Here is a 17,064-nt window from a genome sequence, read left to right as displayed (position 1 = left end):
TTTTTCTCCTCTTTCCTCTTATATATATATATATATATACTATTATTAATCCTTTATAAACCATTTTCATTTATTAAACTTTGTCCAGTATTCAAGAAAAATTCCATAATTCACATTACAATATTTCTAATACCCCAAATTCCGTAAAATGTTTATTTATATACCTTAGAAAGTCATGGATCCCACTTCCATTAGAGCCAACCATTTGATCGTTTTCCACATTCTCTCTACTTTGATCACATTACCTAAAAATAACACATACAATGCCCCAATGTTATTACTCAATCAATTAAATATTCATTCTCCAAGTTAATATAATCCGACCGAATAACTGGTCGTTACACATACACATCGGGTTCAAAGTTTTACTGCCAACGCATGTAGGAAATTGTATGTTTAATTAGTTATAAGTTGAAGTATAGATATTTAAACTATCTTATACTTCATATTTTTTTAAAATATTTTGATACGTATGCTTTTTTTTTTTTTACCAATTTTAAATATAGGAATTTATTAAGGAAAATTTGGAAGAGATTTTAGAAGAAAAAATAGAACAAAATCAAGAAGATGAAGTTGATCAGCCTATTGAAGTAAGGCTTTATTTTGAGACACATCGTAAAAGTGATGGTACTTGGACCCACCCACAAGCTCAAGAAAACCATGTAAGTAACTTTATTTTATTAATTTTTAATGATATATTATTTTAACTATTAATTTATATAAATTTTTATGCTTGAATTAACTTCTATTTTTATTTTTATAGGAGTAAATGGATGCTCTTTGGGTCAAACCAATGGAGGATGGTACTAAAATGACTGGACGCCAGATTCTTGAAAAGGTTTTAAAACCAAAATTTGGATATATTCATGGACTTGATTATGGGGTGAAATCAAGTAAATCTAGAGAATTGGAACTAGAAGATTTTTTAGAAACTGAAAAGATTAAATTTGAAAAGCGAAATACTGAATTAAGAGAGCAAATACAAAGCCAACAAATCAAAATAAACAGCTTACAAGAATCTTATGATCTAGTTAAATTTTCGGTTGATACGTTGAGACATAAACGAAGTGGTGAAGTGAATACATCTGCTTCTTTTCATGAAGGTAAATATATAATTTAATTATTAATTAAGTGTTTTATTCAATTCAAATTTATTTAATTTTCATTTATTCTAATGATTTTCCTTTTAGTAGATTGAAATTATGGAACAACAAGAGAAATTATGGAGTAACAAGTAGATGAAGATCAATGATGTTTGGTGCCAAGTAACTTTATTTAATTTTTATATGTTTGGTGAAGATCAAGGATATTTGATGAAGATTAAGAATGTTTGGTGAAAGTAGTATTTTTTGGAGCATTGTTTTTATTTTAGAAACAATGACTTTCCATATATGAAGTTTTTTTATTTATATTATTTATTTTATTTATTATATTTAGCATTGTTGACTTTATTATATTTTAAGCCTTTTTTTAATTTTTTACTTGATATAAGGATGAATAAGACATGTCTTAAAAATAATTTCATCAACATGACTTTTATCACTAAAAATAATTTAAATAAACAAAAAAATTTGTCACTGCTTATTATTATAGTATGACAAATGATTTTTTTTTTGTCACAGTTAGATTATTGAAAAATAATTTTAAAATTTCAAATTTTAACAAAAAATACAATTTTCAAAAAATAGTGACAAATTATTTTGTCACTATTTCTATTTTATCAAAAAAATATTTGTCACAATATTAGATAATTGATAAAAATTAATTTTATCACATTAAATTATGCCAAATAAGTTTTGTCACTATTTAAATTGTGACAAAATATTTTTCAATTTTATGAAAAAAATAATTTCATTAGTATTAATATTTTTCTTACCAAAGAAAATTTTCACTTGTACGAATTATTGACAAAAATATTTTTGTCACTATTGAGACATTGAGACTATGACAAAAATATTTGTCATCTTTTCATAATTTTGACAAAAATATTTTTATCACATTTTTTAATTTTATGAAAAATAATTTCATCAATATTAATATTTTCTTATAAAAAAAGTTTGTCACTTATACTAATTACTGATACAAATATTTTTGTCACTATTGGGTCATTAACAAAAATATTTTGTCACTATTGAATAATTTTGAGAAATTTATTTTGTCACTATTTATATTTTATCAAAAAAATATTTGTCACAATATTAAATAATTGACAAAGTTAATTTTATCACATTAAAAATTATGTCAAACTAATTTTGTCACCATTTAAATTGTGACAAAATACTTTTCGTCACAAGATATATTTTGTCACGATAAAACATATGATTTTTATCTAAAATTTGAATTTATTGTGACTAAATTAGTACCTATTGTGACAAAAAAAAAAAAATTCTTTTACAACAAAATAATTTGTCATAATAAGTTACTTTAAGTGACAAAATATTTTTTGTCACAATAAAACTATTGATATTGTGACAAAACTTAGTTTTGCCAGAATATATTTATTAAGACAAGTTTGTTGTTATTAACATGATGACAACCACTTTTGTAACGCCCCGCTTTTTCGAGCGCGTTATAAATTCAGATAATTCTGAGAATTTTTTTTTGTTTCAAACTAATACTAAACCATATAATTCCTCGAATTCATTCCAGAATTCTCATTCATATATCTTGAAAGAGAATCATTATACATATTAAATGCAGAAGCAAGGATCAAACCTGATACTTTAACATTAATCAAAATTCAGATCTTATATCATCGTTTCTCAACATAACTTAATACAAAGCATAAGTTCTTAACTAACATTATGTAACACTCGGTATAATCGGTGTTAAGAGGATGAGAAAGGGAGTAAGAAAACTTCCAAAAATACCCTTGAGAAGTGATGGATCCTTGAGATTAAGAGTGCCCATGAGAAGGGTATTTTGGTAATTTGGATAGAGAAGTCCAATAAAGGGTATTTTGATAAATTAAAAATAATTCCTATGTGGAATTAAGTGTGTAAGTGAATAAAATCCCAAATTGGTATTTATGTGGAGATATATGGGATTAATAAATTCACAAAGGGTATTTTGGGAATTTTGGAATTAATTCCATAGAGAAAATTAATTATGAAAAATAGGAAAAATGGAGAATATGAAATTATTGGAGGAAATAATTATTTTTTCCTAAATTAGTGAATAAATGTGGTAATGCCACATGGATAGTGGAGATGAGAACTTGGAAGCCAAGGTTAGTGTCTTGTTGTGATACTTGGCATTTTGTGGTCCAAGTTAAATGGAGAGATTAAATTAAATGCAAAAGAATTAAAATTGGTCTTTCAAGCATTTAAAGAGAGGCATGATGGTTTGGATTAAAAGAAAATTCAAAAAGAAAATAAATTAGTCATGCATTAATGTTTGGAAAATATGGAGATTTTATTAAATGAGAAAGAAAGCGTTTATGTCTTTCAAGTGGTCTCTCATGTGATGGTGAAAATTAGTCCCATTAAATTAAATGGGAAGGAAATTAATTATGTCTCTCAAGTGTGATGTGTTGAAATTAGTCAAAATAAATATATGAGAAAATGGCTAATTTTGGTATTGGAAGACTAAATTGATCCAAGGGTTAGGATCAAGTCTTGAAAAGGTGAAATATATCCAATGGCTTGGATTAAGTCTTGAAAATGGCATATAATAGTCTCATTTAAGTAAATGAGAAAAAAATAGAAAATACAAGAGATCTAATGGGTGAGATGCATTCTTGAGAAAAAGAATAAATCCAAGGGTGGGGATTTAAAGAGAGGAAATGGCATGGATTGCCAACACATTAAAAGTGTGCTTTCTTTTAATGGGGGAGATTATGTCTTGAAAAGGAAAAACAATCCAATGGTTGAAAATTAATAAGACCATGGCATAGATTGTGTTTTCTTCCAAGGGTTGAGATGGAGTCTCAAAAAGAAAGATCAAGGGGTAGGATGTGCTCTTGAGTTTTGGGATATCAAGACATAGGGAAAAATCTCTCAAAGGAGGAAAGAAAGAAAGATAGGGAGAAGATGAAAGAAATGAAGAAGAAAGGGAAGAATGGAGAAGAAATGAAGATCAAATCAAGGTATGTTCCATTCTTCTTCTTCTCTATTTAGTATTCTTGTATGCAAAGTGAGTGACAAGTTGGAATGCCATCTTAAATGGGAGAAGATGATGGTAGGAGTTCTCTTGAGAAGTAGATTTAAAGATTCAAAGAGAAGAAAAGAGGTAAGGGATAGCCCCATGTGGAGAAGGCCTTGCATTGCATTGTAAGTAGATTGCATAATTTTTTATGCATCTCTTTGCATGCTTTACTTGTACATGAGACCTATGGCCATGGGGGTGGGAAAGAAGTGGTAGGTTGATGCCTCAAACCATGTTGGGTTGTGAGGATGGAATAACCTAACCATACTTGCATGCATTTGCCATTACATAGACTTGTTATGCTTGTATTTACTTTGCATATGCACCTTTACTGAGCTTTGTGGCTCATGAGGTTTTACTCTCCCCTTGTAGGTTGTTCTTATGTCAAAAGAGAAAAGGGAAAGTTGCAAACTTGTGGTTGGAAGCTCTTGATGTATATTTCTTTGTTTTGTTGTAAATTTATGGCTTAAAGAAGCTTAGACTTGTGGTATTTAACTTGTGGCTTTATGGCTTAGGGAAGCCTATTTATTGTAAGTGCTTCTTGTGATGTAATTTAATGGTTTGCAATGGTTTGTGAAGGCCTAGATCCATGGATGTAATTTATTTGGAATAAATTATGAGGTTGGAGAAAATGAATTTTTGTTGTGAAAATAGGCTTGGGAATTGAAAATGTGGAGATTTTCAATGCATTTTTTTTGGAGTGTTATTTCTGAAAAAAATTGGGTTTTAAAGGCCTAAGAAAAAAAAAAAAAAAGAAGTGAAGGAGCAGCAGGGGGCAGCCAGCAGCAGTAGCAGGGCCGCGTGCGCAGGCGGCTGCGCAGCATGCGCGACCAACTCGCTCGATCAGCGCCCAACGGGGCCCCGCCGGCCAATTTTTTTTGAAAAATCTAGAATTTTGGGAAATTAAGGGGCAATTCTATATTGATTTTTGGGCCCCGAAGGAAATTTCAAAATAAGGGGATTTTTCGGGCATTTTGGAGAATAATGCCGAAATTTTGGAAAATTAAAAATGATGAGTTTTTCCTCCAAAATTGGTAATCAATCAATATATGGATTAAAATGGTGATTTTTATGGAGTCCGGTAAGATTCTTGGTCGGAAAAAGAATTTAAAATAATTGAGAAAATGGCGGTTGGACATCTTCATGAGTTTTCTTTTCAACCAAATGCGGTGTAGTTGAAGCCCAATTCTATTAGGGAATCCTGGGGTTTGAGGGAAGGGAAGGACGAGCCTAATTCCCACATAGGGCATTTCGTCTTGAAACATGATCCATCCTTCACCAAAGGCCGTGCAGGTGGACAATTCGGGTAATTGTTCACAAGTAACACCCGTAAGTGGGAGCGGGGCGTTACACATTAACCCTAAATTAGGATATACATCATCATTTCTCAAAATATTCAGAATTTAAAGTAGCAAAACTTAAATACATGGGCTACATTACATACATTTAATTTATTATGCACTTTACTAAATGCCATTTCATGCCTCATTGATTCTTGTATATGTTATAATCTCTATTTGGAATGTTGGAATATTCCAGGGGCAAAGCCCAAGTTAGATGATGAATCATCTAAGTAATGGTACAGAAAACATATTTCGTGCATGAATATAATGTCTTACTCATCGTAAGGGTCAACTGCACCCTTTATGCTGCTCATCATTTTTGCGGCCACCTCTTTCGAAGCCGGGGTGTATGGGTGCATCCTTGGTAAAGCGGCGATGCCAGTTCGTACTCCTTATGGCCACAATGCGCGTGATCAATGATATCAACGTGTACATATGCATTTCATAACAAGTCATGTATGCAGTCTACGTTATGGATACATATCAGAGCATGTAAATATGATGAAAACATCCCCGAGAATCGGGGGTTGAAATGTAAATCACCTACAACCAACCATTTTTCATAAAACTAAATCTAGTTGAGAAATACCACTTACATTTTCAATTTTATCGAACTACCTCGATATTCTTGCATTGCCTTGAAGTACGTGCCTCACCTCGATTTGCGTGCCGACCTCAAAATTAGTATCAGTCACTTCAACTTAAGTCTCAAAGCATCATAATCACCATATTTATTTAAATAAGCATTAAATTCTATTTTTTTCATAATTTCCTGTATTTTCTTTATCTTTCTCTCTATTTCTTCCTATTTTTCTTCAATAAATTCAAACTAAATATTTCTCAAATATTTTCCCAAATATTTCACTATGAAAATTCATAAAATAATATTCTCGAATTTTTGAAATTTTCTACAGAATTTTACTTATCTTAACTTAGCTTTTCTGCCTTCCTCGGTATGCATGTCATATCATCGAAACGCATACTCGGACAATTTTTCTTGCCAAAATCTCTGAAAATATTACTAAATCTCCAAATTCTTTTTTTCATAATCTTTTCCATATTTTTCTATTTTTCTCTTATTTTTTTCTTCCATTTTTTTTTCTACTATTCATCATCTCCTTCCTCTAGCTCCTATGCGTGCACCACCTGCAACCGGCTCCTCCGCTATGCTTAGCTGCCGCCCCCTGTTGCTCCGTTGGCGCCACTGCTGGTACCTCCACCGCCTGTTGCAATGGTCGCACCATCGCTCGCCGCCGCAAGCCTCAACCGCAGAAACCTCCTGTGCGCGGCTTGCAGCTACAGCTTCCATGGCTAAAACCGGCCATCCCAGGCCACCTCTGACGCCTCCGTTGTCGCTTCTCGGGCCTCCAGCCGCCTCCGCGTGTTTGCATCCATCACTGCGCCTCCACCGTTGCTGCTCTGCTCGCTAGCCCGGTTCTGCGCGTGCTCGAGCTTGCGGCCATGGCCGCCGGTCATGGCTGCAATGGCCACCGATCGGCCTATCTCTCTCTCTCACGACTTCTCTCTACCTCTCACTCGGTCGAAGCTCTCATGGCTCACTGCCATTTCCTTCTTCATTGCTTTCTTCTTCCTCACATCCTCTATTTATAGCCCTCAGCTGCTCCCTCACCTTAACTACCCATACCTCATTGCGTGAAGAACCCTCTTGGCGTATGAAACACTCAACTTGCTGCCATGCCTCTCTGCAACTTGGCCACCAAGCTTGCTCGGCCATGATGCTTCTAGAAGCTTCGCGAAGCCAGCTTGCACACACGCACGATGCATATATATATCTATATAACTATTATATAATACACTAACATAAGGGAAATTACACTTTTAATCCCCATAATTCAGCTTAATATCACTTGGCAATTTCTTTATTGCAATCATGCCTTCAAACTTCAAATTAATTTGCATTTTAATACTAAAAATTCAAAATTAATAACTTTAAAGTTACTCGATAAGGACGATTTTGTCCCAGTGTCCTCATCGGCCTATTGTTTCATCTTGAAACTATTGAAGGGTTGCTCATTACGAAAAATCGGAGCCCCCCTAGGGTTCCGTTAACTTCCTAGGAGCCCTCTATGATAATTCGGTTTTGCAGCCTAAATGGCAACTGTATTTTAGCTGTACCGAAAATTATTTCTGATTCAATTTCTTTTGATACCATAAATCTTATCTCGGAATGCTCATCGAGACCATATCATTTTTCTTAGACAATTTCACCCCGAGACATTCTTTACAATCGATTCGGTATTTATAACTACTATCAAATCAATTTTTCAGTATTCTAAACTTATCGAAATTATGTGGCAATTTCATACAAACATGAGGAATTACAATTTTCGTCATAACAATTATATTGTAACAATTTTCATAATTATTGTAATAAAATATTTTATTACAAGAAACCTAATTTCTTGTAGTGCCCCTTTGAGAAATCCGAAGTCTGTTGAAGTCTTCCTTCAAATCCGCTGAAGTCCCCTTTGAGAAACCCCCAGCGGACTTCAACGATCTGGTCTGATTTAATACTTCAAGTCCGTGAAGTCCACCCTGCATTGCTGGGCATTCTTCTTCTTATTCAGGAGTGGAACAAATCAAGTCTTTTTTTTTTTAAATATTAAATCAGTTAATAGTTATAATAATCTAATATAATACTTACTTAAAAATAAAAATTTTGGCCCCTGAATAATGGGCCTAGGGTGATAGCATTGATTGCCCTTGTTCAGGGTCGGACCTGAATCTTAGTTCAATAATAAGAAGTTTAGACTCTTAGTGTAGGGTTTGTGGAGTTCATAACCTCAAGATTTTGTAAAATATCATATTAGATTTGAGTGGAAACACTTTGACATTTACCAAACTCAAATAAAGAACAAACTCTAAATTTGTGTTGGTTAGAATTTAAATGAAATCCAACAATCACGACTCACAAACTCATCAGGAAAGGAGAACGAAAGTTTGAGGGTAATATGACCATTTTATGTAGAAGAAATATATACATTTTATAAAAGACAAAAGCTCATCGAGACCCAACCAAAAACAAAAATCTCACAGCCACAAGTTTATTTATTCACACAGCCACAAGTTTGGAAGAGGCATTGCAATGGAGAATATTCCTGCGATAATGAAGCTTTCGGCTTATTATAAGGAATTAGCTGATCCAAATTGAAATTTCTGCACCCACATCTCACACCATGATGTGCCAAAGGATATCCCAACAATATCAAACCATAAGAAATGTTTCTTCTGCAGTTCTGCTCGCATCACCAGTCTTGTGTTTATATATATAATAACGTCATTGAAGATATGGTTGAGTCCACTGTCTGCTGTGTCTACTGCCTACTGTCTACACAGGATTGGATACTTACTTTTTATATTCATAACTTTGTTTGAATCTAAATTCAAATCGAATGGTTGGTCAAATGGGTCAACATTATATAACTTATTTTATTTATTAAAATTAAGATTGTGATGAAAAATATAAAATGTGTTCTTTAAAATTATATAAATAATTTATAATCTCGTGATAAATAGTATTAGTTTGATTTTTTTAATTTAAGTCTCTCAAGTGTCTCCTAGTAGTTTTGGTGGTGATAAGAAAAATAAGAAAATTAGTTCATTATTAACAACTAATATAAATAAATGTATTCTATAGATGTTCTCAACGAGATTTCATATTTTCAAAATTCTTAATGTGAATGACGAAACAATTATTTATCTATTTATACCATTTATTGAATTTTCTTTTCACATTTCAATGAAGTATATATGTTTGTTCCATGCATTAACCCATTTTCAAACCATATCGTTTGCCAAAAGTATTCTGCCTCAATCCTGCAACAAATGAGGGCATACCAAGAAATTTCCTTTGCGGACCCATAGGTCCTTGACCTTGAGCAAGATTTAATGTGTACACAAATACTTTTGAGATTAAATTTTTCAAAAATTAATTTAAAATTTTCAAACTTTTATAATAATCTAGGGTATTATATTACATCTCTCAACGATCAAGGAGATGCAAAAGAGAGGCAAATGAGGATAGATTGATGGTTGCATTTTCTTCTTCTTCTTCTTGCTTGGTAGAATAAAACTTAGTGACTTTATTTATTATTTAGAAAGATATGTTATTTAACTGTATATGTTCTAACATAATGCCTTGAGAAGATTTTGGAAATGAGTGATGGTTTTGAAACTTTAGTTTTGAGCTCAAGATAGATTTGAGTTTACGTCGACATAATTAAGATATCATTCAAGATGTTTGTCCATCGATATTAGCGAACTATAAATTGTTTCAATATCAATAAAAAATTTTAATTATACCCTTGCGGCTAACATGAGGCACACACATATAAAGCAAAGTAGTAGCACTTTTCAAACGATCCCCTAATTTTATTGTGGTTACAGCCATATATAGAGAAGAAAAGCAAGCAACAACAACATTAGAAAAGCTTTATTCCTACTGTGATAAATATATATATATATATATATATAAATTCTAGAAGTTGAAACGTTTCTATATATGACCAAATCAAATCATCTAAATCATAAAAGAAGCCACTACATATAAAGTCAAAGACAAACATATGGAAATGATGGTGGTTTTGGTAGGCATCCTCCCTTTATCAGTCCTCAACACCATGGCATCATACACTGGCCAACAGTTAACAACCACAAAGCCAGTAATGAACATTTGAATAAACAATTGGTCTGCACTACCAGTACCTGTGAGAACTATTTTAACCAACCCTCCAAAGAAAGCGGCAAAGTTGATGATTGCAACCACTGCGAGCGATACAAACATAGGCGAATGGACTCCAAACTCAAAGGTGCCTTGATCATACCTCTTGCTTTGTTCATTATCTACCACTTTGCTAGTTAGGCTAAACCCACGTGAAGCTATGCCTAGGTGCTTGGTGGCAAACTCAATTGACCCGAAAAGATGGGCTGTCACCCCCCTCAACATCCACATCCGTTGGTCACTCCACCACTTCTGAAAGGTCCCTTCAGCTAACATGAAGTCCAAATAATCTTGTCCATAAGCTCCCGTAAATAGAAAAACATACATGATGAACCATTTATCTGAAACCTGAAATGTAATACAATGCAATGTAGTGTGATTTTGCAACAATTGCACCAAAAGGCATATGGAACATGCATATATACCTCTGGAAAGATGGAGATTCCGTTGAGAAGAGTGAATTGAGGCAAAAATGCATATATGGTGATTGGAATTGACAAAATTGGCCAAAAAGCATAGTTGGCATAACAAAGGCCCATTAGTAGCCCCATACTCTTGACCCCGAAAGTTATTGGGCTGTATTTGGAGATTGCAACCTCGAGGAGGCCTATATCCCATCTCTTGTTTTGGTTTAATGCATCAACCAGTGTGATAGGAGCGTCCCCAAGAAATGCAGGCCTCTTGGGATTGCAAAATGCAGACTTCCATCCATCACAATGTAATCGAAAGCTAGTATAATAGTCCTCAACCAAAGACCCATATCTAAAGCCCAACTGCAAAATTTTGGGCCCAATGCCATTATTTTCCTTTCCATACAAAAGCTTGTCATATATAAAGCAAATAGAGTTTGCCTTACCTTAGCCCCCCAGTTGTAGTTGGTTTGCTCTTCATACTTGCAGCTTACTACATGGTGCGCCAATGCTATTATTGGTTGGGCCTTGATGGGCCAGTCCACCACATGGTCTGGTCTAAGCTCGGGGATTTCAGGGCCCTCAAAGAAAACTTGACGCCAGAAAAAACACCCGGACCCAACATAATCTGGGCCTACTAGCCCATCGAGTCCGGTTGCATTAATTTTGAACACACGTTTAAACTCATTGGCATAGATATCATGCTTGTCAATCCCATGAAAGTGTTGAGGGAATTGAACGAACCCTAAATTGGGCTTGATTTTGGGGTCACAAAAGAAACATAGCATAATATGGGATGTTTTAGGGTTATTGGAGTACATGTCACAATCCAGAGTCAATATTATGGGTGCATTTGTCATAATAGCTGACACTCGAATATGTGCATTTAACAAGTATTAGAAACAAACTATAACATTACAAGCCTCTAAGTTTTAGTTTTTTTTTTTTTTTTTATATGAGAAATGAGCATTTCTATCACAAAAAAGGATTTTATTTTACATATATTTAATCATCCAATGAAAAAAAAATATTTTTTTATTAAACACTATTTTTAGTTTTATTTTTTAAATTTGAAAAACAACAACACTATCAAGCACATATTTAGTTTCTATTTTTTTTTAACAAAAAATGAAAACAAACATAAGACATTTTGCTCTTAGCTCCTAGCAAAAAAAAAAAAAAAAAAAAAAAAAAAAAAAAATTTATGCAGCCTTTATTTTAGAAATTACTAAATTTGTAATTTCTTTATTAGATGTTTGACATTATCCTCTCTACAAAGAATATTGATATTTTATCCTTTTTAATAATTTGAAATGGTTGTCCTATGATGGTAGAAATCAAGAGGAGACAATCATTTCACATTATCAAATAGAACAAAATATCAATATTCCTCTACAAAATCTATCATTTTATTAAATTAATAATAATAATAAAAAGAAGAAGAAGAAGAAGAAGAAGAAGAGAAGGGGTATGCATACCAGGGCATTAAGGGCACCAGCCTTAAAGTGATGGGAAGACGTTTTGCTCTTCTCTCTGGACACATACACCAAATTTGGCATGGATTGCCCTGTTATGTCCCTGTCTTCCCTGGCTTCTAACAAGACCTACATTGTGAAATAAAATATGAGCCACTTAACAATATAATGAGCCGAATCTAATTCACTATGCCAATTCTAATTCAATGATACAATAAGTTTATGATAAATTAATTTGTTAAGTGGCTCATATTTTATTTCATAATGTAGGTGTTGTTACAGGGATTTGAAGATTGAATCCAATTCATTTATGATAAATTAATTTGAACTAAATTGAATTTTTCTAAAAAAAATCTATCTTAATTCAATGATCCTGATTAGTGGCATTTTTGTAAAATAAGCTAAAATTTAGAGGTATTTTTATCAAGCAACATATTACGGTTTATCCAATTAGAAATCAAAAGACTAGAGTTTGAAATTGAATTGAAAATCTTTTTCTCTTGTATAAAAAATAAAATAAAATAAAATCGACGAAATTCATTTTAGTCATTGGATTTGAGTCCATTAAAAAAAAAAAGAATGAATTTAGAGTAAACCTGAACTATAGTAGGATGATCTTGGCGAGTAAATTCTTCGGTCCATTTGCTAAACGCTTGACGTTCTTGTTCGCAAGTGATGAACTCATCTTGAACTTTTCCTCTCTCAACTATATTCTTTACCCTTATCTTCATGCTTTGATACAATGTCTGTAATATGAACATATAATGTTCAAGTTTATAAGGTATCAACATAATTGATATGAAAAAAAATGATTAATGAAGGGCCACTAAATCAAGCACAAATGACATAATCCTCTAATCAAGCTTAGCAATAATAGAAGTACTTTAGCATAAGAAACAATTCAAGTGATATATGCCCACAATTCAAATGACATAATTCTCTTCGATATCTTATTTGTTTAGAAATGCACGACTTATATTTATAGATATATCTTATGTGACACTTTCAATAGTGTATCCATCTAAAGTATAGCTCAAAATATCATAAAGAAATGGACAAAGAAAGTCTAATATAAAATATAGACATTATATAGTTGAAAGTTACTAATAATATATATATATATATATTTTATGAAAATAGTTATGCTGTAAGGATAATATATGTTCAACAAATACAAACCTTAATTTTAATAGACCCAATGATGAAGTATTAACTCAATACTCATAATAATATTCAAGACATTTGAAAAATAATAGCTCTTTCTATTATAAAATGTAAAGTAACGATTGAAAAAAAAAACAACTTAAAGAGTTATATAATTAGGAGAATTATCTATCATTTTTAGAATCTTAAAAATATGTTTTATCTTTTTGTTAAACCATGCGTCATCACCTTAATTTGGTCAGTCTCCGAGGATTGACTGTAATTTGATCCGAAAAAAGCTTCTGGGCATCTCTCCGCAATCTCCTTCTTCCTGCAAAAGGGTATCCAATGGCTTGCAAACCTGGCGGCCTCCATGAACGCAAACAGAGTCAGCTGGGAGCCGCCGTCGTCCGAAACATACACCGAAATCTTCTCCGGCGGATAATCGTAAGCCATCACCGACAGGGCAGTGTTCACCACGGTCATCGGCGGCTCCTTGTAGGGGTCCGCCGTGCATATAAAGATGTCCAGCGGCGGAAAATCCCGTCTCTTCACAACTTTCTCCAGGTTTTCCGGGAAGACGAGGCGGTGGACCGGGCGGTAGCGGAAGGCCTGCGCGGAGAACCACCAGAACCCTAGAACCAAGTCGGCGATGAAGAGGGTAGCGGAGGTGAAGAAGGAGAGACAGGTGGCGGAGCCCAGAGCGGCCGCTGCATGGCGGCGGAGCACGGCGAGGATGGCGCACGTGTAAACCAGTGCGAAGGCACGGTTGGCAAGCGTGAGGCGGGAGGGCGTGAGCGTGTGAAGAAGAAGGGGCTGTTTGGCTGTGGCATATTCCTCCATATCTCTTTACCGCTGGGCGATGATCTGATCTCTCCCCAAGGTTTTGTATGACTGATATTTATAGGTCTTCTCTGAATTATTGTAATTAATATTATTCTTTTGGTATTTTTATTATAAAAACTAAATAAGAATAATATACTTTGTGATAAAATTTATATATAAAAAATAGAAATAGAATCATGCTATCTTTTCATTCACTTGTTAATAAAAAACCTCATAACAGCAACTTATAACTATAAAAAGGACATATAGTTAGGCACATGCCAAACAATTCGTTTACAAGTTTGAGATTGGGAATCAAAGTAATGTTCAGTCATCTATAGATCCTAAATGGTATCATTCTTCATCTTTAGACTTGTAATCTTGTTATAAAATTATCCAAACAATAATAAAACTTAATGCGATTTGAACCTATAGTGTCAAATTTACAAATATGATTGGATCGATCCTATACCAATCATCATAGCTATCAAAGTAAATCACAGTTGACATCTTTAAAGTTCAGCTAATTAAATTACAAGAAGTATTCTTTCGTTATATCTTACTATTAAAAATAGATTTTAATTGCCCAGAATGTAGATTAACGGGCAAAAAAAAAAAAAAAATCACTAAGGTGTTGCTTTTGGGCCCTCAGGTTCTGTGTTAGAGTCTTGGCCAAGAGAGATAGTTTAGCAAGTAAGGAGCGATCATGAAAATGAAAAATACTTGCCGCCTTCACGTTTGCAGTTATGTTAGGAGTCGAAATCTGCTTATTGAGTTTCCTGATTTACTTCTGTTATTGAAATCGTGGGACTAAACAGCGAGAAACACTCGTAATAATGCGTTAACCAAAAATAAATAAATAAATAAATCATCATTTACTCGTATTATTTTAAACTCTTTCTTTCTCTCCTTCTAAACATGAAAAAGAAGAACATTGTTGGTGGTCAATTGCCACTTACTGGAGAGAAAGAGAGACCTAGTGAAGGTTAGGTTGGAGGGTGAATGCAAAAGAGAAAGAAAGGTACGAAGAAAGAGGGAAATGGAGGAATTTACTTGTAGTTAGTGGAAATTAATTTGGAATTTTGATCAAAAGAAAGAGTGGGGCTGTTTCAATATTTGTTTTTTTTAATATTTTTTGACAGAGATTAAATTATCCATTTTTAAAGAAAAATATATTAAAAAATTATAGGTTACTACCACATCCCACCATTTACTTGGCTTTGTCACTTTTACATGTTCACAAAAATCTAAGTTAATTTTGACGAATTTTAATTGATTTACACAATTCTTAGATCTTTTTCTCAAATCAAACTTGTACTTAATAACCCATTTATTTGGATGATCTGATTGATTTTATTTAACAATAATTATGGGTACCACTTAAGTCAATTGCATGCGTACGTGTACCAGTGAATTGCTCTTACTTGGGAGGGAATGGTACGCTATAATACACTAAGACTGTGTTTGATTACACATATTTTTCATAGAAAATATGTAATTATTACACATTTTTTATGAAAAATAATTAAACATTCTTAATTTTTTCATGAAAAAATATGTATGGTACAACCATTTAAAGTTTCTTTCCATGGAATTCATTTTTTAAGGAGGTGAGATGATTTTTGTTTTCTAGGCAATATTACATAGAATTAAATTATAGGTAATGCAATCGAATACACCTTAAATGTGTGTTTGATAGCGATGAAAAATGAGAATAGAATTCAAATTCCATCTAAATTTCAAGAAATTCTATCAAACAGCTTTTCAATTCTATGAAATTCGAATTCCATCTTAGTTCAAAAAGTGAAGATTTTCCTTGAAATTAAGAAATTAGAATTCTTATGAGTTGAGATGAGAATTGGAATTCCATAGAATTGAAATTCTACTCTTATTTTCCACCTCTATCAAACGCATCTTAAGGGTGCGTTTGATTGCAAGGGTGGAATTTGAGTGGAAAGAAAATGAATTTCAGGGAAAATGAATTCATGGAAATTGGAAGTTTAAACTGTTTGATTGGTACAATTTTTTAGCTGAAAAATGATGTTATTTTCTATCTTTTAGTGTTTGATTGATAATATTTTTCATAGAATTTGATTATTTTCTTGATATTTCGTGTTTGATAGGCATTATTTTTCATAGAAAATGACACATTTTCCATGGAATTCAATGATAAAAATGTATTAAAAAAATATTAAATCTTGTATAAAAAAATTAAAATAATAATGTATTTTAAATTAATGAAATTATTTTCTCAAAAAATGAAACTACAAAATTAATTTTTTTGTTTTCCAAAGAAATAATTTATATATAATTTTTGACATATTCACTTTTTATATATTTATATTTATTAATGATTAAAATTTTAACATATTCACTTTTTATACATATATTTATATTTATTAAATAACCCCTCCCCCACAGTCTACCTTCTCGCTCATTCTAGCGGCCGCCCATCTACATTTTTTAATTGCCAGAAAAATTTCATCTCCTCTTCTAAGAAATTTGATTTTCATGATTTGAAGAAAAATGCCCTCACGTAACCATTGGAAGAAAAATGATTTTCCTGGAAAAGAATACACAAATTAGAAATTGGGTGGAAAATTTGTCTTTTTGAAAAAAATGGCTATCAAAGATGCCCTGAGGATAAGTACAAATCATTTGATGAGGATTAACATAATATATATATATATAGAGAGAGAGAGAGAGAGAGAGAGAGAGAGAGAGATTAAATGGCAAAGTCAATTGAATGCGTGGACTTGTCCTCTTCTCTCGTGGACTTTTCCATCCATTTGATCCCCTGATTTTTCCTCCTCTCTTAAATGTAAATGATGATGTGAGGATATGCATTATTGTTGTCTAGATTGATATAGAATGTGTCCGCAGTTAGAATGATTAGATTTTCTTGTCGAATTTATAAAAGAAAGAGTTAGAATTATCCAAAATTGCCCTATAAATAGTTTTTCAATGCTCAAGTCAATGTG

General features: G+C 32.6%; 1 protein-coding gene across 2 annotated transcripts in view; it reads right to left on the bottom strand.

Moving 5' to 3' along the window:
* The window catches only part of LOC127812875 (cellulose synthase-like protein G3), a 59,301-nt gene extending 45,162 nt beyond the window's left edge, over positions 1–14,139 (bottom strand). Inside the window, exons 1-6 of one of the 2 annotated variants that reach the window (XM_052353414.1) lie at positions 13,508–14,139; positions 12,712–12,861; positions 12,120–12,244; positions 11,087–11,519; positions 10,656–11,003; positions 9,855–10,578 (exon numbers count right to left, since the gene is read on the bottom strand). In XM_052353414.1, coding sequence (XP_052209374.1) covers positions 10,030–10,578; positions 10,656–11,003; positions 11,087–11,519; positions 12,120–12,244; positions 12,712–12,861; positions 13,508–14,101 — 2,199 coding nt within the window. In that variant the 5' untranslated portion in view covers positions 14,102–14,139 and the 3' untranslated portion in view covers positions 9,855–10,029. Of the gene's footprint in view, positions 1–9,854; positions 10,579–10,655; positions 11,004–11,086; positions 11,520–12,119; positions 12,245–12,711; positions 12,862–13,507 lie in introns of those variants that run through there. The other variant, XM_052353413.1, reaches the window with a different exon arrangement.
* Between the last annotated feature and the right edge of the window lie 2,925 nt (positions 14,140–17,064).

The sequence above is a fragment of the Diospyros lotus genome, chromosome 11, assembly GCF_014633365.1.
Source record: "Diospyros lotus cultivar Yz01 chromosome 11, ASM1463336v1, whole genome shotgun sequence".
Lineage (NCBI taxonomy): Eukaryota > Viridiplantae > Streptophyta > Magnoliopsida > Ericales > Ebenaceae > Diospyros > Diospyros lotus.
This window is presented reverse-complemented; position numbering and strand designations above follow the sequence as displayed.